At 45.0% G+C, this 25424-nt stretch overlaps 1 protein-coding gene across 1 annotated transcript; it reads right to left on the bottom strand.

Annotated features, from left to right (window-relative positions):
- Positions 1-168: 168 nt before the first annotated feature.
- On the bottom strand, positions 169-24440 carry LOC129847047 (adenylate cyclase type 9-like). The gene is made up of 10 exons (XM_055914823.1): positions 24428-24440; positions 20982-21466; positions 13790-13900; positions 13086-13342; positions 12236-12338; positions 11172-11386; positions 7822-7981; positions 7580-7722; positions 7184-7207; positions 169-6893 (listed from the first exon to the last, which is right to left on the bottom strand). Exons 1-10 carry the CDS (start codon positions 24438-24440, stop codon positions 5384-5386), a joined length of 3021 nt encoding a protein of 1006 aa, XP_055770798.1. The 3' UTR covers positions 169-5383.
- Between the last annotated feature and the right edge of the window lie 984 nt (positions 24441-25424).

Genomic DNA, 25424 nt, shown 5'->3' with positions numbered 1-25424 from the left:
AGACCATTTTGGGGCACTTCACCCTTATCCATCCATCTAGTCCACTACATTTGTATCAATTTAAGGAGCCAAGCAACAGAAGTTTACATGTCAATTGTAAATGCATCATCAAAAGTTGTAATAATGGGTAAATATCAAGCAATGCAAACAGAACCATCCAAACAAGTCTCAGAAAAAAATCACTTTATTCATTTTTTTTTTTACCTTCATTTGCGGACCCCTCCAAAAATGCAGCGTGCTATAGGCTATATAAAATACAGTGGGAGGGAGGCCAAAGATCTACCAGCCACAACTGTACAGTAGGCTTATATGAAACAGGGTCTGAAAACATTAACAGAAATCTAGCAGTGTGATTTTACCTTGCAGGGTGTTGATGATGTAGCCTGGTCCCAGATCTGTTTGCACTGTCTCGTCAACTCCTATGGTCATTTTTTGCTGTTACATTGACCATAGGAGCTGCCAACAGCACAAACCAATCTGAGACCAACCAGGCTACTCATGGGGGAATACCATGGGATCCCTTAGGATGGAGAGATCTGTCGCCTAGGCCTATATAGAAGTAGTGGTGGCAGGAAAATGTCCTTATAGGTCATTGTCAGTGTCCCATGTGGCTCAGTTGGTAGAGCATGGTGCTTGCAATGCCAAGTTGTGAGTTCGCTTCCCACGGGGCACCAGTATGGAGAAAATGTATGCTCTGGATCAGAGTGTCTGCTAAATTACTCAAATGTAAATTGACTTTGACATACTGAGGTGGAAAGAAATGGACAAGTTCAGGCAGCACACAATCCTAGGCCTACTGTGGTAAGTTAGAGCATCCCTCTCCCACAATCATACAGTTACACAAACATTCGTACAGGTAGGTACACACACATACTATACATGCAGGCAAACATGACATTTGGACATAATTGTGTGTTCTAACATTTATCTAACCTTCCATGTATTCCTCAACCCTTCAACAATGGCACCTGTATAAATAATACAAAATATAAAATGCATATGTACATACAGAGTGAGTGCTTTGTGCAAAATGTATACATACTGCATACATATCGTACTAGTGAGTATAGAAACAACCTGTCATCAATGTGCACGACAAGCTAATTAAAGAGGGGGAAATAAGGCCAAACATACATCAAATCAATGACATCTATAGTTGGCATCAAAACCAGTCTCAATGTGCCATTCTGTTAGTTCACAACGTTTCAATCCCATTGTCATTTCATGAAGTCCTTTTTGCAATGAAGGCAAGTTAGTACAAAAAAAACAAAGCTTTTTTTGAAGTAGGGAACACAATAGCTTTTTCACACTACTGAGCCCAACCGAGCTGTACTGAGCTGGTTCGGTAACACATTCACCACAGTTGCAGTGTGAAATGAAAATAGAGCCATCATCACAGTACGGTTCGGACTGAATTGGGCATAAGATTTGAGCTCCAACACCTCTATAAGAGTTAGCCTTAAATTCAACTATTTATTTCCCTTTGCTTTCTAAAGAACGCTACTTATCCAGCATCAACACGATAAAACACCAGGAATCCATAGGTTGATAAGCAGAGTTTCTCAAAAGCAATAAGATAAGTTGTAGCTAATATCTGGGTTTTGTCTTCCTTTCATGTGTCCAGACCTCAATTATGCAGATTCCCCTTCCTTGGGACATTTAGCAACATAACACTGTGTGAAGTTTATTATTTAAACTGATTGTTTCCAATATGTCCCTTTATTGTAATCAATGCAATTTGGGTAGGTTACAACAAGGGTTGCACGCTCATAATCGGCAAGAATACATTTGACAATTTGAAAACAATCCCGTTTGTAGATTAATGCACTTAAAATGGGCCTAACCCCATTCAAGCAATTCTACACAGTACAACAATATCCAGTCAAACAAAGCAAAACTACATTTTTGTTATTCCCTGTTTTTAAATCCACATCAAAACAAATAAGTGGCAGCTGTGTACCAAAAAGTGACAATGAACTGCAATATTGAATTTCATACTCATATCAGTGATACTACATGTTGGAAACAATTGCTCAGCAGGTTATGTAGTAGAAAAGGCACATGTCAAATTCATATAAAAAGTTCAAAGAACTTGGATGAGAAAAATATGTGCACATGTAAAAAAGCCAAACAAATGTATATTCAAGGAGGTTTGAGAAAACAAAACGTGGCAATCTTAATTAAATGATATAAGAGTTGATTTAGAGAGGATTTTTCTATGACTGAAAAGGCACTACTAGCAAACTCTTGCAGTACACACAAGGAACCTGTAGTAAAACAAATTATGGCACTACAAAAGAGAAACTTAAGTGCTGAAAGTTGAAAGATGCATTTAAAACCCAAATGATTGCTGGGATATCCTGAGTATCTCCATCTTTACTAAACTAAAACATGTTGCTTTGGAGTCTTTTACTATGATCATTTACTTCCCAAGTTATACTCCTAATTCAGAATGCTTTGATATTGTACCTTTGAGGTTTCAAAGTATGTCTGAGGTCAAAAATAATATAAACGTTTCCATCCCCAGTTTTTATGTGAGTAAAGTCATATCGTATAAAAAAATTTAAATCACAACATCTGTGATGGAAACAGGAAGTTTCGGTACAATTTTATAAATGGCGAAAGATAATTTGTTTGTTCGACGGGGTGGGGATCTTTCTGTGTTGGTAAATTTTTTATCAATTATGTGAGAAATGGCAGTGGAAATGCCTTTAAAGGTAAATATTCATATAATAATCATATCGAAGTAAACCTTGAGTCACGCAATGATAAGCAGTTTATAAGGCTACATATGAAATAGGCCTAACTTCTGATGAACTTGACAGGGTGGTGAAAGTGCACAGTGACCTTGATGCTCCTTTCTAATAAATCTCCAGGGTCTGATTCTGGTGACATGTTGATCCATGCTTGGCTGCCGTTTGAAAAATACACATTTACTCGCTCTTATCCATAATAATCTCATTATGTAAACGAGCCTATCCTCATTGTATCTGCGAGCTGTTGGCTAGAGCACATGTACCAAGACCAGAGTAGGCACATTTGCTATTTTACCCAACAGTTTTTTTATAGCAAAACTATTGGTAGAGTTGAAAATGGAATGGAAACACACTGAACTTTAGATTTTTATTTGGTACGTGAAAACGTAAGTGAAAAAGTACATTTTGTGTGCTCTATGTCATCATGCACTGATTTTTATCCGCAACAAGTCCGTTTGGTGGAAACACACCACTGGTGGAAAAATGTGCATATTTTCGTTATGTAGATTTTAGAATATTCGCATGAAAATCTGTCGCCAATTGGATGGAAACCTAGTAGTACCATTACTTGTTTTGTTATTTCTCCCGAGCACCCAAGCCCTTTTACTATAACAGAGAGAAAATGACAGGGATGATTAGACTTGCAGTTGGAGGAAATGCACTGTACAGTTTACCATACTCAATTCTCTCAAGAAAGGGTCTGATAAAACAATGCATACAGTACACACATATATATATATATATAAAAAGAAAACAACAAGATCTCAACTTCAACAAAACAAACACACAAAACAAACACACAAAACACATAGGAAAATATGTAGCACTGAACATGCACACTTTACATGTTTATTTCTATATGTTGTTTACATGACGCATGTTAGAAATGTCCCTTATTATCCAGGATCTAATTTGGCAGGAATGCTGTAACGAGGAATCGGGTGCATTCCCCCTTGCATGTATTTCTAAATAGCCGGACGGTAACAGGAGTGGGGCGTGGCGATAGCATATCAAGTCCTATTTGAAGGTCAATATACCAATCTACCATTCCGTTAAACTGGATCACTCAACATATTAACTCAGGTTAATCTGTTTGTGCTCTTGCCTATTCCACATGATATGTACGTGACGCACATGTAACAGTTTTAGCAGATAACTGTATTGTAAGCAAACCAGCACGTTCTATAGAAACAACCTATTAGGAGGCCTACCTAGAGGGGTGCACTTCAAACCTCAACAACGGTAGCCTAACAGCACATTGCATTCCTGTAAAGACTAGGAAGAGGTTATGGCACATGAACCAACCTGTGGTGCTAAAAGTTAGCTTTATAGACTTGCAGAGCTAATGTGCAGTTGAAGCTAATTAATGATATGTTAAAGAGTTAGCGTCAAGTCCTAGCTTAAACATTTTCACTTAGTCATGCATTAATGTCAATGGGAGACCTCGACATAAAACAGACTTAAGTGGGAGTTAGGATTCAGCCCTAATTACTATTACCAAGGTCTAGTTGACGGCTTGAGGCTGGTAAGAAAGAGGTCCTTACTTTTAACCAGGGCCAGGAGAACAGATACCACATCAGCAAGAGGGATTTCATTATTTCTTAATCCCACTCTCGACCTTCTTCCCACGGTTTCATCAGTTGCAGAATGACAACTTACAGCCACCTCTCCACATGAGGCCGTGGACGGCAGTTATTACTGTAGTGTAGCACACAGACACAAGCACACAGTCAAGCCTTCCGACTGATGTTCTAGATATTGTTGTAGGTTTGTCTGAAAGCGCTGTGCGAGGCCTGTGCTTTTCTTAGACAATTTCAAGTGATTCACTGTGAAAAGACGACTCCATCTTGCTTCCCCATTTGTAACCCATCATTCACTCTTCACTGTGGCATTCCTTATTGCTCCGATTCTTGTAAACTCCTTAACTACAGTAATAAAAGCAACACAGACCAAAGACAACTGTAACAAACTGACAGAAACCAAGCTTTTGCCTTAAAATGTACATAAGGTTCACAGTTTTGTAGTGTAGAAGTCTTTCCCAGTTGTCTTTTCCCTTTATGTTTCTTCTTCTTTCCTTGTCCAGATCAGCTTGGTCTACACATTATTTTGTGCTAAAGGCACTTAATCAAGGCATTAAAAAAACAAAGGCGAGAAAAAAAAGGAAAAAAAACATACAACAAAAAAAAGACTAAAGATGTTAGTGAGAATCAAGTAGATCATAGGAGGCTGGGTTTCTATAGCAACATAAGTTCAGTAATAGCGCCCATCGTACTTTCCCTATCTTCTTATTCACTCTTACTGTGCCCACCAGATACATCGGTCGTGTTCAGTGGACATGAGCGGGAAGAAAACAGACCTAGTATCTGAACTTGTTCAATAAGAAACGCTAATTTTCGCTTACAGTTGCAAAAAGATTTACAAAGGCGTGTCCTAATGAGCCCGAACCTGGAGAAGAATTGACAACTGAGGAGCCAGAAACTGGTTTCTTACAGTCTGCCATTTAGGTGCTACCTCCTTCTCGTCACATATGACTGTTCCATAATAAGCTTCAACTGGCAGGAATGCAAGAAAGGCCGTGCTTAAAGGGCTGAAGGCTAATGCAAAAAACTATCGCAGACATAACAGTCTTAGAGTTTCGTTAGCTCGCCAATAATGTCATCATCGTCCTTCTCCTCTTTCTCTTTTTCCACCTGCTTCCGTGACTCAGTTGCTGTGGCATTCTGAGGGGAGAGAGGCTGGAGGGAGGCAGGCGCCACAGGTTTTGGTTGTTGGAGGACGTTTGTTGTAGGAGCTCCAGCTAGACTAGTGGTGGGCAGATTTGGTTGTTGGACGTTGGTTGAAGGAGTTTCACCTTTATTAGTGATGGGTAGATTTGGTTGATGGACTGTCAAAGTAGCTCCAGCTTGACTAGTGATAGGCATGGAGGCTAGACCAACGTAGGATGATGAGGAGGAGCGTCTGGCTGCGATGGTCTCTGTAGTAGTAGGGCTACAGTAGTATTGTTGCCGACTGTCTGGCCTATCTCCAGCGTCCACCACCCCCCTCTCAGGCCGCAGCAGACCTGTGGACACCCCAGAGCTGAGCGAGGGACTGGTGATACTGGGTACGCCAGCCATGGAGCTAGGCACCATATTAGAGAGCTCATCCGTTGGCGAGCGCCCGATACTCCCATCCACCTGCACCCGGATCTCTGGTGAGACGGAGAGCAGGTACTGGGGAACGGGGGCACCACTGTCTGCACTCTTGGGGAACAGAAATGTCTTCATTTGACCTTTGCCCTTGACGTTGACTGTGCCGCGGTAGTCGAAGTTGTAGTCCATGGCACTGAGGGCGCAGTAGCTCTCCTCGCTCACCTGCACGCGGCACTCCACGCCCGTGGTGTCCATGCGACTGGCAATGTTCACAGTGTCGCCCCAGATGTCGTAGAGCAGCTTCGTGGTGCCGATCACCCCTGCGGTCAAAGGGCCGTGGTTGAACCCGATGCGCAACTTGAACTTGAAGCCCAGCATATTCTTGTTGAAGTCGTCCACCACGCGCATCATCTCCAGTGCGAAGTCAAACAGCGCCCGCAGGTGGCCGTGCGGGTGCGGCGCCTCGGCGCACTGCTGCGCGTTCAGCCCGGCCGCCGCCATGTACGTGGCGCCGATGGTCTTGATCTTCTCGATGTTGTTGAAGGGCGGCTCACGAAGCAGTTCGTCAAAGTCACCGATGAGCTCGTTGAGCACGCGGTAGCACTCTTTGCCACCCTCGTAACTCTCCTCATAGAACTCGCTAAAGTTAACGATACTGGCAAAAATCACGCCAACGCTACCATGGTTTTTGGAGTAACTCTGAGTCACTTTGAGCTGCTCTGCCACGTGGATGGGGATGATGTTCCTAAGCAACCAATCGGCTTGGTCCCTCATGTTCTGGATCTTGATGCGGTGCTGATCGGCCTCCACGTTGCCGTGGTAATGGAGGCGGTAGCTGACCTCAAACTCGCGGTTGAGGAACCAGACGAGCAGGAGGAGCAGGAAGAAAGCCACTCCCACCTCGGGGCCCAGCAGGTCCTGGAGGCGGGGCACGAGGTCAGCGGCGGGCTCAGGCTGACCATGTACAAGACTGCTGCGGTTACTGTTGTTGGTGGCGTTGCCAGACCTGGAGGAGAGAGAAGGGGAGGGAGAGATGGAGAAAGAAAGGGAAAGGGTGGATAAACAAGGAAGGAGAGAAGAAAGGAGTGATGGAGAATGAGGTAGGGAGGTAGAGATGTAGGGAAATGTAGGCAGGGAGGGAGAGAAGGAAGGAGGGATGGAGAAAAAGAGAGAGGGAAGGAGTTAAGGAAAGGTGGAGTGAGAGAAATATATTTATAATCTGAGAATACAGCATGGCCTTCCAATGATACATTGTGAATGCATCATTAGTTGTATGGATAACTTCCTTCTACTCACCAAAATAACATACTGTTGGTAGAACTGGAAGACAGAGGAGACAAAAACACGAGACACGGTCGGATGAGATTAATCGAGTCCACGACAAATTAAATTCCACACAGTGCCAGCACAAACGAAAAATCATACTAATTTATGACATTGTGGTAATATTGTGTACAATATCCTATCGAACTTCAGTGAGGGCATTGGTAGCGCATTAAATGTGTAATATACAAATTTGAGGGTGGTTACATTTCTCTAGCCCCGTTCCTCAGTTGTTTACCAAAACAGTGACAGGGTGTGACGTGTTGTTATTGTTGTTTGAACTGCAGATGCCCCTTTCAGGTCCTTTCCGACCAACAAAAAAGGGCCATAAATGTGTTAAAAAATAGAAGCCATCATAACGTGCCTGACCTGCAGGGTGGGCTGAAGAGCAGGGCGAACAGCACCAGTCCCACCACGGTGGCCATGGCCGAGCGCATCCAGCAGCTCAGCTGGCAGAAGTTACAGTACTGGATGATGGCAATGATCACTGCACAGCAGGTGAGCATGGTGAACTGGGAGACACCGATAGAGACACAGGAAGGAACAATCGTTAGCATTAGCAAACTCTGGAGGAAATTACCAGGGCAAATGAACAGAATAGACACACTCACCTGTATGGAGAGGTGCATGTCACAGGTGACGTGTGAGAAGACGGACACAGCGGGCAGGGACACCAGCACGGCACCTATCAGGTGACGGGGGACCCAGCCAGAGATGGCTTTCAGCAGGGTCCTAGTGCAGCTCATCACACTGTCCAGGTAGAAGGCCATCCTGGGAGAGGAGGAGAGGAGGTTAACTCAGAGAGGGCTGATAGACAGTACGTGTACAGTAATCCAACCCCATTGAAAAACAGGCTAATAGCATCCCCTTTTCCCCATCTTCAAACCTCATCCCACTTAGTTCTCTCCCTTCCTTTACCATTCTCCCCCTCTTCCTCTCCTCCCCAGTTCCAACCCACCCCTCATATCACTTTCCCCTCTTCTCCCTCCTCCTTCCATCCCTCTGAACTTCTTCCTCCCTTTTCCTCCTCCCCATTCCTCTCTCCCTCTCTTCACCTCTCCACTTCTCCTTCTCAAATCAAATCAAAGTTTATTTGTCACGTGCGCCGAATACAACAGGTCACCTTACAGTGAAATGCTTACTTACAGGCTCTAACCAATAGTGCAAAAAATGTATTATGTGAACAATAGGTAGGTAAAGAAATAAAAACAACAGTAAAAAGACAGTCTATATACAGTAGCGAGGCTATAAAAGTAGCGAGGCTACATACAGACACCGGTTAGTCAGGCTGATTGAGGTAGTATGTACATGTAGATATGGTTAAAGTGACTATGCATATATGATGAACAGAGAGTGGCAGTAGCGTAAAAGTGGGGTTGGCGGGTGGTGGGTGGGACACAATGCAGACAGCCCGGTTAGCCAATGTGCGGGAGGAGTGGTTGGTCAGCCCAATTTGAGGTAGTATGTACATGAGTGTATAGTTATAGTGACTATGCATTTATGATAAACAGAGAGTAGCAGCAGTGTAAAAAGAGGGGTTACTGGGGGGGGGGGGGGGGGGGCACACAATGCAAATAGTCTGGGTAGCCATTTGATTACCTGTTCAGGAGTCTTATGGCTTGGGGGTAAAAACTGTTGAGAAACCTTTTTGTCCTAGACTTGGCACTCCAGTACCGCTTGCCACGCGGTAGTAGAGAGAACCGTCTATGACTGGGTTGGCTGGGGTCTTTGATAACTTTTAGGGCCTTCCTCTAACACCGCCTGGTGTAGAGGTCCTGGATGGCAGGAAGCTTGGCCCCAGTGATGTACTGGGCCGTACGCACTATCCTCTGTAGTGCCTTGCGGTCAGAGGCCGAGCAATTGGACACCAAGGAACTTGAAGCTCTCAACCTGCTCCACTACAGCCCCGTACCTACCCTCACCACCTGGGGGCAGCCCGTCAGGAAGTCCAGGATCCAGTTGCAGAGGGAGGTATTCAGTCCCAGGACCCTTAGCTTAGTGATGAGTTTTGAGGGCACTATGGTGTTGAACGCTGAGCTGTAGTCAATGAATAGCATTCTCACATAAGTGTTCCTTTTGTCCAGGTGGGAAAGGGCAGTGTGGAGTGCAATAGAGATTGCATCATCTGTGGATCTGTTTGGGCAGTATGCAAATTGGACTGTGTCTAGGGTTTCTGGGATAATGGTGTTGATGTGAGCCATGACCAACCTTTCAAAGCACTTCATGGCCACGGACATGAGTTCTACGGGTCTGTAATCATTTAGGCATGTTTCCTTTGTGTTTTTGGGCACAGGGACTATGGTGGTCTGCTTGAAACATGTTGGTATTACAGACTCAATCAAAGACATGGCCCCGCAGCCTTATGTATGTTGACCTGTTTAAAGGTCTTACTCACGTCGGCTACGGAGAGCGTGATCACACAGTCATCCGGAACAGCTGATGCTCTCATGCATGCCTCAGTGTTGCTTGCCTCGAAGCGAGCATAGAAGTGATTTAGCTTGTCTGGTAGGCTCGTGTCACTGGGCAGCTCACGGCTGTGCTTCCCTTTGTAGTCTGTAATAGTTTGCAAGCCCTGCCACATAAGACGAGCGTTGGAGCCGGTGTAGTATGATTCAATCTTAGCCCTGTACTGACGCTTTACCTGTTTGAAGGTTCGTCGCAGGGCATAGCAGGATTTCTTGTAAGCTTCCGGGTTAGAGTCCCGCACCTTGAAAGCAGCCGCTCTACCCTTTAGCTCAGTGCGAATGTTGTCTGTAATCCATGACCTCTGGTTGGGGTATGTACGTACAGTCACTGTGGGGACGACGTCCTCGATGGACTTATTGATAAAGCCAGTGACTGATGTGGTGTACTCCTCAATGCCATCGGAAGAATCCCGGAACATGTTCCAGTCTGTGATAGCAAAACAGTCTTGTAGTTTAGCATCTTCCTCATCTGACCACTTTTTTATAGACCGAGTCACTGGTGCTTCCTGCTTTAATTTTAGCTTGTAAGCAGGAATCAGGAGGATAGAGTTGTGGTCGGATTTTCCAAATGGAGGGCGAGGGAGAGCTTTGTTCGCGTCTCTGTGTGTGGAGTACAGGTGATCTAGAATTTGTTTCCCTCTGGTTGCACATTTAACATGTTGATGGAAATTTGGTAGTCTAGCAGCGCCGCCTCTGGGTGAGTGGTTTCCTGTTTGCTTATTTCCTTATACAGCTGTCTGAGTGCGGTCTTAGTGCCAGCATCTGTCTGTGGTGGTAAATAAACAGCCACAAAAAGTATAGCTGAAAACTCTCTAGGCAAGTAGTGTGGCCTGCAATTTATCACAATATACTCTACTTCAGGCGATCAAAATCTAGAGACTTCCTTAGATTTCGTGCACAGCTGTTGTTAACAAATATGCACAGACCGCCCCCCCCCCTCGTCTTACCGGAGTGTGCTGATCTATCTTGCCGGTGCAGCGTATATCCCGCTAGCTGAATATCCATGTCGTCATTCAGCCACGATTCCGTGAAACATAGGATATTACAGTTTTTGATGTCCCGTTGGTAGGATATTCGTGATTTTACCTCGTCTAGTTTATTGTCCAATGATTGCACGTTGGCGAGTAGTATTGACGGTAACGGCAGCTTTTACACTCGCCTTTTCCGGGTCCTGACCAGGCATCCGGCTCTTTGTCCTCTGTACCTGCGTCGCCTCCTCTTGCAAATAATGGGGATGATGGCCCTGTCGGGTGTTTGTAGAATGTCTTGTGCTTCTTGCTTGTTGAAGAAAAAATCTTTGTCTAATCCGAGGTGAGTGATCGCTGTCCTGATATCCAGAAGCTCTTTTTTGCCGTAAGATACGGTGGCAGAAACATTATGTACAAAATAAGTTACAAATAACGTGAAAAACACCACATAATAGCACAATTGGTTGGGCGCCCGTAAAAATGCTGCCATTTCTTCCAGCGTAATTTTCTCTCCCCTAACCGTCTTACCGTATTGACAGCACCAGCGCCAGGGCCTCCAGCAAGGCGGCCACGGCAACCAGGGCGAGGGCCGGGGCAGGCAGGGGGGCCCCAGGGAGAGAGAGCAGGGGACGGAGGAGGCAGGCCAGGGAGAGGGCCAGGAACACTGAGCAGCACAGGACCATGTCCAGGAAAGAGCTGAAGGTAGGGCTGGCAAAGGTCTGTACCGCTGCCTGGGTCTCCACCTGGGGACGGGAGGGAATAGATACTTTGTCATTTTTCAACGGAAATGGATTGATTTGCTGTCACAATAGCCAACCTCATACACACACAAAGATACACAAGGCTGAGAGCAGCACAGCGTTAGCCGCCGTTAAGTGCCTTACTAAAGGCACAATGGCAATGAATGGTACCGGTTGCAGAGAGTAAAGAGATAAAGAGCGGGAGGGTTTGGAAAGGGTAAAAGAGAGAGAGCAAAGGTTGCAGGAGAGAATAGAGAAGCATGAAGAATGGAAGTCTTAAAAGAACATTGATAAAACTGTCTCATTGTGATTAAGTAATAAGTATGAAAATTAACAAAACATTATCCAGACTTGAAGTTGAACATGCAGTTTCCCCACTGTACCAGCAGAGGGTATCACAAGCTAAGAGGACATTCCTATCGATGTCCTGCAGTGATTTCCCTGTCTTTGCCGCAGTCCTGACAGGCCATACATAGTGCAGTGCTTACAGGTTACTCAGAGAGCACACACACACACAGAGAGCTAGACAGACAAGGTGAAACGGATAGGGAGTCAGAGTGACAGACAAGAAAAGACAGACCAGGTCTAGTCTAGTAGACAGAGAGAGGAAGTGGGACATCAGACAGACAGACAGACAGACAGACAGACAGACAGACAGACAGACAGACAGACAGATTCATGTCCCTATCTACTAATAGATAGGGAACAGACAGACCAAATAAAGGGAGGACGTGTTGACAGGGAGAGGCAGATAGCAAGACAGACAGAAAAGAGGGACAGAGACAGACGCAGGGAAGTAAACAGACAGACAGACACATGCAGACAGAGTAACAGACAGAGAGGGATACACACCTCTTCCTGGTAACTAGTCCTGTAGGCAGACTCCAGGGTTTTGTCCAGGAAGGTGTGGCTCAGCTTGTTGATGGGAGGCTTGAAAAAGTAGTCCTTCATCAGACTGGGAGATGGACAGATCAACAGACGTCAGTCAGTCAGTACAGAGAAGACAGACTTGGCGGGGAGAGAGTTACACCAACCTATCATACCACCAGGGCTGTCCGTGTTCATAAGGCATTTTGCAATGGAAAAACATTTTGAAATGGAAAATGAGCTTTTCTTACTGGACAAGTCCAGATAGACCATCAACTGTATCATGTCTGTTTTCTTCCATTTGGTGCCGAATGAACATCACCCAGGTGCTTATTCAGTGGGCAGAAGCGTAAGGATCACTACAAACAAAATAGCACGCAGCAGATCATACCGCAGTGTGTGTTCTATATAGGATTGCAAAATTCTGGTAACTACCTCAAAACATTAGAAAAATATTATATATATATTTTCTATCCCAGTTGGAGAGTTCCCAGAATCGGGGGGAATAAGCAGGAAATCCAGATCCTCCAACCCAGATTTCTATACAACTGGGGATTTTAGGGAAAGGAAGGGAATTTCTGTAACACTAGTTCTATAAAGCACATTGTAAATAGACACACTGTACCAAAACAGACATTGATACCACATGAAAGATACGTGTGGGTCTGCTTCTTACATAACAGTTCAGCCTTCAGCGATCAGAATCTTATCCTTTGATTCCCTTAGCCTGGTCTCAGATCTATTAGTGCTGTTCTGCCAACTCTCCAAAAAGCACCACCACATCCATCAAGCCCGGTTCCAGATCAGTCTGTGTAACATCCATCCATCCCCTCACCTGTCCTCTTTGATAACATCTACAAAGTGAGCGTCGCTCCTCTCTCTGAAGTTCTTGGAGCGCAGGGGGATGAGAGCAGAGTGGTCCATCCCCATGGCCCCTCCACCCCACTTCTTCTCCTTCTCCTGGAGCATCTCACACAGGGACGTTTGGCTGTTGGTCAGGGGCTCCTCCAGCCTGGGGCTCAGCAGACCGTTCAGGGCCTTAGGGCTGCGGCCTACGGGGGCCTGGGAGGGACATTTGAGAGATGAGGTGTCCTGGTGGAGTTGAGAGGAGAGAGGCTAGTGAGAAGCTGTGTGTTTGTGTGTGTGTGTGTGTGTGTGTGTGCGTGCGTGCATGTGTGCGTGCATGTGTGCGTGCGTGCGTGTGTGCGCGTGTGCTGAAACAGAAAGAGGAGAGTGAGAAGGGTTAGACCTGAGGTCTTGGATAAGAGTGATTAGTGACTTAGTTAGTGAATCCAAATGAATCAAGACATTTCCGTTTGGCTAGGTTCTATAAAGTTATGTCAGGCTTGTTCTTGTCAGGTCATTCCATCATGTACAGTATGGCGATATAAATACGACTTCAGAAATAAAATATGATAACACTAAGCCTGGTTTTATGAACTGGGGTTGGATTTAAGTGAAGTCAGGTTGGGATGAGTAAAAGTCACGGCTAGGTTCAAAGGTCAAACGTTCACTAGCGTGAGGTAAGGTGAGGCAAACCTTGCTGCTATTGGTTGTGTGATCGTCATGGCAACCGTTCTGCACCGTGCCCTTCTCCAGAACCTGATCCTCCTCTGGAACTACAGCCGCACTGCAGGAGAGACAGGGAGACTGGAGAGAAGGAGAGAAAGAGAGGTATTTGTCTATTTATATAATTTTCAGTTTCTTCAATCCTAGTATTGACAAATTCTTATACTGTAGTTTACACATTCACTCTTGTGTTGTGTGTGGTTAGTGTGCTTAGCCTAAGTATTGATTGGGTGCATCAACCACACACGCACGCACGCAAACACAAAACAGTTTTATTTTTCTTAATTCACAAACATGCAAACATATTTTCACTGTTAAATAGGGATTTATTTTCCAGGGCTTGTACTCTTCTTCTAGCTTAGGTCTTAAAACCACAAACCCAAATATTCTTAACAATACCAAAGTCTTGACATAATAATTATTCTAGAAACATGGTGTCATAGATACTCAATGTCCTCCAGGCTACAGGGAAATGTTACTTCCATCATTCAAACATAAACACCTAAAACAGGGTAGTGACTCGGGAGGATTGATGGTATAAACGGACCTTTCACTAAAGCAGATCAAAAAGGGTAACACCCATTTGGTTCAAACTCAACAAAGCACAATCCTTACTAACAATGATATATATATATATATATATATATATATATATATATATATATATATATATAAACTCAGCAAAACAAGAAACGTCACTTTTTCAGGACCTTGTCTTTCAAAGATAATTCGTAAAAATCCAAATAACTTCACAGATCTTTTTTGTAAAGAGTTTAAACACTGTTTCCCATGCTTGTTCAATGAACCATAAGCAATTAATGAACATGCACCAGTGGAACGGTCGTTAAGACACTAACAGCTTACAGACGGTAGGCAATTAAGGTCACAGTTATGAAAACTTAGGACACTAAGGAGGCCTTTCTACTGACTTTGAAAAACACCAAAAGAAAGATGCCCAGGGTCCCTGCTCATCTGCGTGATCATGCCTTAGGCATGCTGCAAGGAGACATGAGGAATGCAGATGTGGCACAGGGCAATAAATTGCAATTTCCGTACTGTGAGACGCATAAGACAGCGCTACAGGGAGACAGCTGACCGTCCTCGCAGTGGCAGACCATGTGTAACAACACCTGCACAGGATCAGTACATCCGAACATCACACCTGCGGGACAGGTACAGGATGGCAACAACAACTGCCCGAGCTACACCAGGAAGGCACAATCCTTCCATCAGTGCTCAAACTGTCCGCAATAGGCTGAGAGAGGCAGGACTGAGGGCTTGTAGGCCTGTTGTAAGGCAGGTCCTCACCAGACATCACCGGCAACAACGTTGCCTATGGGCACAAACCCACCGTTGCTGGAGCAGACAGGACTGGCAAAAAGTGCTCTTTTCCGACGAGTCGCGGTTTTGTTTCACCAGGGGTGATGGTCGGATTTGCGTTTATCGTCGAAGGAATGAGCGTTACACCGAGGCCTGTACTCTGGAGCGGGATCGATTTGGAGGTGGAGGGTCCGTCATGGTCTGGGGCAGTGTGTCACAGCATCATCGGACTGAGCTTGTTGTCATTGCAGGCAAACTCAACGCTGTGCGTTACAGGGAAGACATCCCCCTCCCTCATGTGGTACCCTTCCTGCAGGCTCATCCTGACATGACCCTCCAGCATGACAATGCCACCAGCCATACTGCTAGTTCTGTGCGTGATTTCCTGCAAGACAGGAATGTCAGTGTTCTGTCATGGCCAGCGAAGAGCCTGGATCTCAATCCCACTGAGCACGTCTGGGACCTGTTGGATCGGAGGGTGAGGGCTAGGGCCATTCCCCCCAGAAATGTCCGGGAACTTGCAGGTGCCTTGGTGGAAGAGTGGGGTAACATCTCACAGCAAGAACTGGCAAATCTGGTGCAGTCCATGAGGAGGAGATGCACTGCAGTACTTAATGCAGCTGGTGGCCACACCAGATACTGACTGTTACTTTTGATTTTGAACCCCCCTTTGTTCAGGGACACATTATTCCATTGCTGTTAGTCACATGTCTGTGGAACTTGTTCAGTTTATGTCTCAGTTGTTGAATCTTGTTATGTTCATACAAATATTTACACATGTTAAGTTGTTGTCAGTGAGAGGACATTTCTTCGTTTGCTGAGTTTATACAGTACCAGTCAAAAGACACACCGACTCATTCAAGGGTTTTTCTTTATTTGTACTATGTTCTACATTGTAGAATAATAGTGAAGACATCAAAACTACGAAATAACACATCTGGAATCATGTAGTAAGCAAAAAAAGTGTTTAACAAATCAAAATATATTTGAGATTTGAGATTCTTCAAAGTAGCCACTCTTTGCCTTGATGACAGCTTTTCACACTCTTGACATTCTCTCAACCAGCTTCATGAGGTAGTCACCTGGAATGCATTTCAATTAACAGGTGTGCTTTGTTAATTAATTTGTGGAATTTCTTTCCTTCTTAATGCATTTGAGCCAATCAGTTGTGTTGTGACATGGTAGGGGTGGTATACAGAAGATACCCCTATTTGGTAAAATACCAAGTCCATATTATGGCAAGAATAAGCTATTTTTGAGGCGGGTAACTCTAATGAACTGTTCTCTGCAGCAGAGGTACCGCTGGTTCTTCCTTTCCTGTGGCGGTACTCATGAGAGCAAGTTTCATCATAGCGCTTGATGGTTTTTGTGACTGCAATTGAAGAAACTTTCAAAGTCCTTGAAATCTTCCACATTGACTGACCTTCATGTCTTAAATCCTGTTCTTATGTCAGTTAAGAACAAATTCTTATTTACAGTGATGGCCTACCAGGGAACAGTGGGTTAACTGCCTTGTTCAGGGGCAGAACAGCAGATTTTTATCTTGTCAGCTCGGGGATTCGATCCAGCAACCTTTCGGTTACTGGCCCAACGCGCTAACCACTAGGCTACCTGCCGCCCTTACTAAAGGACACCAATAAGAAGAAGAGACTTGCTTGGGCCTAGAAACCCGAACAATGGACATTAGGCCGGTGGAAATCTGTCCTTTGGTTTTTGGTTCCAACCTCTGTGTCTTTGTGAGACGTAGAGTAGGTGAACGGATGATCTCCGAATGTGTGGTTCCCACCGTGAAGCATGGAGGAGGTGTGATGGTGCTTTGCTGGTGACACTGTCAGTGATTTATTTAGAAATCAAGGTACACTTAACCAGCATGGCTACCACAGCATTCGGCAGCGATACGTCATCCCATCTGGTTTGCGCTTAGTGGGACTATCATTTGTTTTTCAAAAGGACAATGACCCAACACACCTCCAGGCTGTGTAAGGGCTATTTGACCAAGAAGGAGATTGATGGCGTGCTGCATCAGATGACCTGGCCTCCACAATCACCCGACCTCAACCCAACTGAGATGGTTTGGGATGAGTTGCACCGCAGAGTGAAGGAAAATCAGCCAACAAGTGCTCAGCATATGTGAGAACTCCTTCAATACCGTTGGAAAAGCATTCCAGGTGAAGCTGGTTGAGAGAATGCAAAGTGTCATCAAGGCAAAGGGTGGCTACTTTGAAGAATCTCAAATCTAAAATACATTTTAAAAAATTGCTTACTACTTGATTCCATATATGTTCTTTCATAGTTCACTATTACTCTATTCTAATTTTAATGGGGGGGGGGGTGGAGAGCGAGAAAGCTAGGGAGAAAGACCCCACCTCTTCAAGGAATACCTAGGATAGGATAAAGCAATCCTTCTGCCCCCCCCCCCCCCCCCCTTAAAAGATCTAGATGCACTATTGTAAAGTGGCTGTTCCACAGGATGTCATAAGGTGAATGCACCAATTTGTAAGTCGCTCTGGATAAGAGCGTCTGCTAAATGACTTAAATGTAAATGTTAAATGTAAAGAGGAAGGAAGGGAGAGAGGGGGGATAGAGGTTGGGGTAGAGAGAGGAATGGAGCGAGAGGAAGGGAGGGAGAGGGAGAGAGAGTGGGGAAGGAGAGAGGTAAAGAATGAGTAAATTGAGGCTGAAGAGATATAACGGAGAGAAATAATGAATGAGAGAAAAACAGTTTGACAGAAACAGGACAAAGAGAGAAAGAGAGAGAGAGACAGACAGACAGACAGACAGAGGGCAGAGAGAGTGAGACAGGGAAAGAAACAGACAATAAAAGATTATGAGAAATGGACCCATTGAGAGAGAGAGAGCGAGAGAGAGATCAAGCGAGAGAGAGCACGAACTCAGCACTTCAGCATTTTACCACTAATTAGAATCACAATGATACACAATCAGATTCAATGGATACAATACCAACCACAATAGCAGCCCTATAGAGAGACAGGGCCAGGGTGAATGGAGGAGAGGTGGAGAGAGGGATGAGAGACAGGGCCCAGGTGAGAGGAGGAGAGGTGGAGAGAGGGATGAGAGACAGGGCCAGGGTGATAGAGGCAGAGAGGTGGAGAGAGGGATGAGAAACGGGGTGATGGAGGAGGAGAGGTGGAGAGAGGGATGAGAGACAAGGCCAGAGTGATAGAGGGGGAGAGGTGGAGAGAGGGATGAGAGACAGGGTGATAGAGGAGGAGAGATGGATGAGATACATGGCCCGGGTGAGAGGAGGAGAGGTGGAGAGAGGGATGAGAGACAGGGCCAGGGTGATAGAGGAGGAGAGGTGGAGAGAGGGATAAGAGACAGGGTAATAGAGGAGGAGAGGTGGAGAGAGGGATGAGAGACAGGGTAATAGAGGAGGAGAGGTGGAGAGAGGGATGAGAGACAGGGTAATAGAGGAGGAGAGGTGGAGAGAGGGATGAGAGACAGGGCCAGGGTGAGAGTAGGAGAGGTGGATGAGAGACAGTGCCCGGGTGAGAGGAGGAGAGGTGGAGAGAGGGATGAGAGACAGGGCCAGGGTGATAGAAGTGGAGAGAGGGATGACATAGAAATGGCTGGGGTAGGCTGAAGGAATGGACAGAGACAAATATACACTCATCTGATGATTAGGCACTGGCCGTGAAAGGATTGTTCAAAGTACTTGGTAACATTGTGATGCAGACACATACGCGTGTATGTGCGCACCCATACACCTACAGACTTAAAACAGCCAGATGATACTGTGAACACTGGCTCACTTTCGGGCGACACACACAGCCTGACACACACAGCCTGACACACACACACACAGCCTGACACACACAGCCTGACACACACACACACAGCCTGACACACACACACACAGCCTGACACACACACACACACACACACACACACACACACACACACACACACACACACACACACACACACACACACACACACACACACACACACACACACACACACACACACACACAGCCAAGTCAGGCTCTGAGGACCAGTGAGTGTTTGAGAGGGATGAGAAGCCCACAGAAAGGAAACAGCTTCAAAGAGTCGTCATTAAACCTAGTGAAGTGTGTGTGTGAGTGAATGTGAGAGGGAGAGAGAGAACCAATGAAGTGAGGGTTTGTACCAGTGAAGTGTGTGAGTGTGTAAGAGAGAGAGAGCCAATGAAGTGGGGGGTTGTAGCAGTGAAGTGTGTGAGAGAGAGAGAGAGAGAGAGAGAGCCAATGAAGTGACGGTTTGTCTCTCTCAAATTCTGACAAACTCCAAGCATTGATTAGGCAAGAATGGGATGTGGCTCAGAAGTTAATTGACAGCATGCCAGGGCGGATTGCAGAGGTCTTGAAAAAGAAGGGTCAACACTGCAAATATTGACTCTTGCATCAACTTCATGTAATTGTCAATAATATCCTTTGACACTTCTGAAATTCTTGTAATTAAACTTCAGTATTCCATAGTAACATCTGACAAAAATATCTAAAGACACTGAAGCAGCAAACTTTGTGACAATTAATATTTGTGTCATTCTCAAAACTTTTGGCCACGACTGTAGTGGTGGTACGGACTGATTGTACTTTTTGGAGAAATGTCCTCTGGTCGGATGAAACAAATATAGAACTGTTTGGCCATAATGACCATAGTTATGTTATGAGGAAAAAGGGGGAGGCTTGCATGCCGAAGAACACCATCCCAACTGTGAAGCACGGGGGTGGCAGCATCATGTGGCGGTGCTTTGCTGCAGGAGGGACTGGTGCACTTCACAAAATAGATGGCATCATGAGGTAGGACAATTATGTGGATATATTGAAGCAACATCTCAAGACATCAGTCAGGAAGTTAAAGCTTGCTCACAAATGGGTCTTCCAAATGTACAATGACCCCAAGCATACTTCCATACTTTGTGGCAAAATGGCTTAAGGACAACAAAGTCAAGGTATTGGAGTGGCCATCACAAAGCCCTGACCTCAATCCCATAGAAAATTTGTGGGCAGAACTGAAAAGGTGTGTGCGAGCAAGGAGGCCTACAAACCTGACTCTGTTACACCAGCTCTGTCAGGAGGAATGGGCCAAAATTCACTCAACTTATTGTGGGAAGCTTGTGGAAGGCTACCCAAAACATTTGACCCAAGTTAAACAATTTAAAGGCAATGCTACCAAAATACTAATTGAGTGTATTTATCTTCTGACCCACTGGGAATGTGACGAAAGAAATATAAGCTGAAAATCTGAAATAAATCATTCTCTCTACTATTATTCGGACATTTCACATTCTTAAAATAAAGTGGTGATCCTAACTGACCTAAGACAGGGAATTCTTACCAAGATTAAATGTCAGGAATTGTGAAAAACTGAGTTTAAATGTATTTGGCTAAGGTGTATGTAAACTTCCGACTTCAACGGTCAACATCTTGTTAAGTTAGGTCCCTGTGTTTTATGCAATTATGTAACATGCTTGGATTTTAACCTTAATTTAAACTTTCATTAACTTTTTAGGTCAAATGGTCCAACACCATCCTCAAACAATTCCTTACATTGTTGGTGTAATTTTAATTTCTGGATAAGGCTTAAAATACAGGATAGAATCTCATGTCACATGACTGCTCAAAACACAGGGCCCTACAATTATGTTCTGAAGACATGTCTACTGAGCTGAACATTTGTTCCACTATGACCATTTACTAAATGAAGTCAAAGTACAGTATGCTATTACAACCAAATAATATGTCTATCCAAGTTACACAGTAGAAAACCACCAAAGATTGGAATGAGCACACACCTGACCCCCATCTCCCCTTTACCCCGCAGAATACCATGTCCTCACCTTGGCCCTGTCGGAAGCCCCTCCCTGGGGTAGGCCACACGCTGAGGGGGCTCTGGGGGGTCCATCTGGGGTGTGGGCACAGGGTGTGGCACAGTGGATGTCCCCTCCAGGATCCAGGCCAGCCAGGCCCAGCTGGGAATAGCTACAGTGGCACGGCTCCACCTTCCTCCCTGAGATCAGGTAGGTCTTCAATCCTGAAGGAGACAGAAAAAAGAGATAGATGTCAGTGACAGAGACTCTTATCAACACACATGCTGCAACAGGTAGAAGAAAAGTGCCTTTTATGTGAAAAGGACCGCAAAACAGCAGTCTCAACGTCAACAGTGAAGAGGCGACTCCGGGATGCTGGCCTTCTAGGCAGTGTTCCTCTGTCCAGTATCTGTGTTCTTTTGCCCATTTTAATATTTTATTTTTATTGGCCAGTCTGAGATATGGCTTTTTCTTTGCAACTCTGCCTAGAATGCCAGCATCCCGGAGTCGCCTCTTCACTGTTGACGTTGAGACTGCTGTTTTGTGGGTACTATTTCATGAAGCTGCCAGTTGAGGACTTTTGAGGCGTCTGTTTCTCAAACTAGACACTCTAATGTACTTGTCCTCTTGTTCAGTTGTGCACCGGGGCCTCCCACTCTTTCTATATAAAGGTGAGATAGATATCGATTTTGAGACATGACATAGACACTAAACAAAAATATAAACGCAACATGTAAAGTGTTGGTCCCACGTTTCTTGAGCTGAAATAAAATATCTCAAAAGTTAACCATACTCACAAAAAGCTGATTTCTTTCAAATTATTATGTGAAAGATGGCGCCGGAAGAAATGGCAGCCATTTTACAGGCACCTAACCAATTGTGCTATTATGTTTTTTTTCGTGTTATTTGTAACTTATTTCGTACATAATGTTTCTGCCACTGTATCTTACGGCAAAAAAATGCTTCTGGATATCAGGACAGTGATCACTCACCTCGGATTAGACAATTATTTTTTCTTCAACAAGCAGGACGCACAGGATGTACTTCAGAAACCCGAAATCCGTCATTGGTAAGAGAAAGAGACGCAGGCAAAGAGAACACAGGGCGGGGTGCCTCGTAAGGATCTGCCGACAGCGAGTGGGAAATCTGCCCTTACCATCAATATTACTTGCCAACGTACAATCATTGGACAATGAATTAGACGAGGTATGATCAAAAATATCCTACCAACGTGACATCACAAACTGTAATATCTTATGTTTCACCGAATTGTGGCTGAATGACAAAATGGAAAATGTTCAGCTGGCGGGATATACGCTGCACCGGCTAGATAGAACAGCACACTCCGGTAAAACAAGGGGAGGCGGTCTGTGCATATTTTGTAAACACAGGCTGGTGCACGAAAAGTAAGGAAGTCTCAAGATTTTCCTCATTTTTATCAGCATGTTAAATGCGCAACCAGAGGGAAAACAATTCTAGATCACCTTTACTCAACACACAGAGACACATACAAAGCGCTCCCTCACACTCCATTTGGCAAATCTGACCATAATTATATTCTCCTGATACCTGCTTACAAGCAAAAATTAAATCAGGAAGCCCCAGTGATTCGGCCTATAAAAAAGTGGTCAGATGAAACAGATGCTAAACTACATGACTATTTTGCTAAAACAGACTGGAATATGTTCCGGGATTCTTCCGACAGCATTGAGGAGTACACCACATCCGTCACTGGCTTTATCTATAAGTGCATCAAGGATGTCGTCCCCACAGTGACTGTACGTACATACCCCAACCAGAAGCCATGGATTACAGGCAACATTTGCACTGAGCTAAAGGGTAGAGTGGCCGCTTTCAAGGTGGGGGACTCTAACCCGGAAGCTTATAAGAAATCCTGCTATGCCCTCCGATGAACCATCAAACAGGCAAAGCGCCAATACAGGACTAAGATTGAATAGCACTACACCGGCTCCAATGCTCGTCGGATGTGGCAGGGCCTGCAAACTATTACAGACTACAAAGGGAAGCACAGTCGCGAGCTGCCCAGTGACACGAGCCTACCAGACGAGCTAAATCAATTCTATGTTCGCTTCAAGGCAAGCAACACTGAGGAATGCATGAGAGCATCAGCTGTTCCGGACGACTGTGTGATCACGCTGTCTTTAAACAGGTCAACATTCACAAGGCCGCTGGGATAGATGGATTACTTGTGCTCTGGACATGTGCTGACCAAATGGCAGGTGTCTTCACTGTCATTTTCAACATTTCCCTGATTGAGTCTGTAATACCAACATGCTTCAAACAGACCACCATAGTCCCTGTATCCAAGAACACTAAGGTAACCTGCCTAAATGACTACAGACCCGTAGCACTCACGTCCGTAGCCATGAAGTGCTTTGGAAGGCTGGTAAGGGCTAACATCAACACCATTATCCCAGAAACCCGAGACCCAGTCCAATTTGCATACCGCTCAAACAGATCCACAGATGACGCAATCTCTATTGCACTCCACACTGCCCTTTCCCACCTGGACAAAAGGAACACCTACGTGAGAATGCTATTCATTGACTACAGCTCAGCGTTCAACACCATAGTGCCCTCAAAGCTCATCACTAAGCTAAGGATCTGCTAAGCTCTGCAACTGGATCCTGGACTTCCTGACGGGCCGCCCCCAGGTGGTGAGGGTAGGTAGCAACACACCTGCCACACTGATCCTCAACACTGGAGCCCCTCAGGGGTCCGTGCTCAGTCCACTCCTGTACTCCCTGTTCACCCACAACTGCATGGCCAGGCACAACTCCAACACCATCATTAAGTTTGCAGATGACACAACAGTGGTAGGCCTGATCACCGACAATGACGAGACATCCTATAGGGAGGTCATAGACCTGGCCGGGTGGTGCTAGAACAACAACCTCTCCCTCAACGTGATCAAGACAAAGGAGATGATTGTGGACTACAGGAAAACGAGGTCCGAGCACACCCCCGTTCTCATCGACGGGCTGTAGTGGAGCAGGTTGAGAGCTTCAAGTTCATTTGTGTCCACATCACCAACAAACTAGAATAGTCCAAACACACCAAGACAGTCGTGAAGAGGACACGTCAAAACTTATTCCCCCTCAGGAGACTGAAAAGATTTGGCATGGGTCCTCAGATCCTCAGTAGCCTTCCTACTGTTATTTTCACTGTCATTTTACCATTTTTTTTCATGAGCATTTCTCCTTTGCCAAGATAATCCTTCCACCAGACAGGTGTGGCATATCAAGAAGCTGATCTTGTGCTGGGAACAATAAAAGGCCACTCTAAAATGTGCAGTTTTATCACACAACACCATGCCACAGATGTCTCAAGTTTTGAGGGAGTGTGCAATTGACATGCTGACTGCAGGAATGTCCACCAGTTGTTGCCAGAGAATTTAACTTTAAATTCTCTACGATTAGCCGCCTCCAACGTTGTTGTAGAGAATTTTGCAGTACGTCCAACCGGCATCACAACTGGAGACCACGGGTAACCACACCGGCCCAGGACCTCCACATCCAGCTTCTTCACCTGCGGGATCATCTGAGACCAGCCACTTGGACAGCTGATGAAACTGTGGGTTTGCACAACTGAATAATTTCTGCAAAAATGGTCAGAAATCGTCTTAGGGAAGCTTATATGCGTGCTCGTTGTCCATCCAGTCTTAACCTAACTTCAACTCTATGTGAAGGAGATGTGTCGCGCTGCATTAGGCAAAAGGTGGTCACACCAGATACTGACTGGTTCTGATCCATGCCCCTGTTGGTATATGTGACCAACAGATGCATATCTGTATTCCCAGTCATGTGAAATCCATAGATTAGGGCCTAATGAATGTATTTCAATTGACTGATTTCCTTATGAACTATAACTCAGTAACATCTTGAATCTTGAAATTGTTGCATATTGAGTTTATATTTTTGTACAGTGTAGTATGTTCCTATTTTAATATATGCTGTTCATGTTACTGTGAAGTTTCTTTTTCCAAGACTTCTCACAAAAACAAGCATATCACTGTGAAATGTCAACGGATCACTGAGCCTACCCTAAGCTTTTTCTCCTCCAAATCCTTGTATATTGAATTCAGCACGTATTATGCTAATTTTGCAACCAGCGGAAACAACTTGGAAGATGATGGCCACTAAATGTCAAATCCTCAAAAATGTTGGCGATAACGCTGCACCGCTGCACCGCTCAGAGCGACAGAGCCCGGTGCTTATTATCGGATGTATTATGTTCCGAAATCCAACTTTTTGGATATAATGTTAATGATATGTTGGAGACAGACCCCACTAAACCATTCAGAACATGAAGAGTCCCATTTGTCTTGGTAAAATGTATTGTGTAACATAAGGAAGTGAAACGTCATCACCAAAGCACGTTTTCACCCACTATGGGCAGGGTAGTCTAACAAACAATGTATTAGTGAGGTGTGTGTATCAGGCTATTAAACAC

Source organism: Salvelinus fontinalis, unplaced genomic scaffold, assembly GCF_029448725.1.
Source record: "Salvelinus fontinalis isolate EN_2023a unplaced genomic scaffold, ASM2944872v1 scaffold_0685, whole genome shotgun sequence".
NCBI classification, from domain to species: Eukaryota; Metazoa; Chordata; class Actinopteri; order Salmoniformes; family Salmonidae; genus Salvelinus; species Salvelinus fontinalis.
The sequence above is the reverse complement of the archived record's forward strand: the minus strand, read 5'-3'. Positions and strand labels throughout refer to the sequence as shown.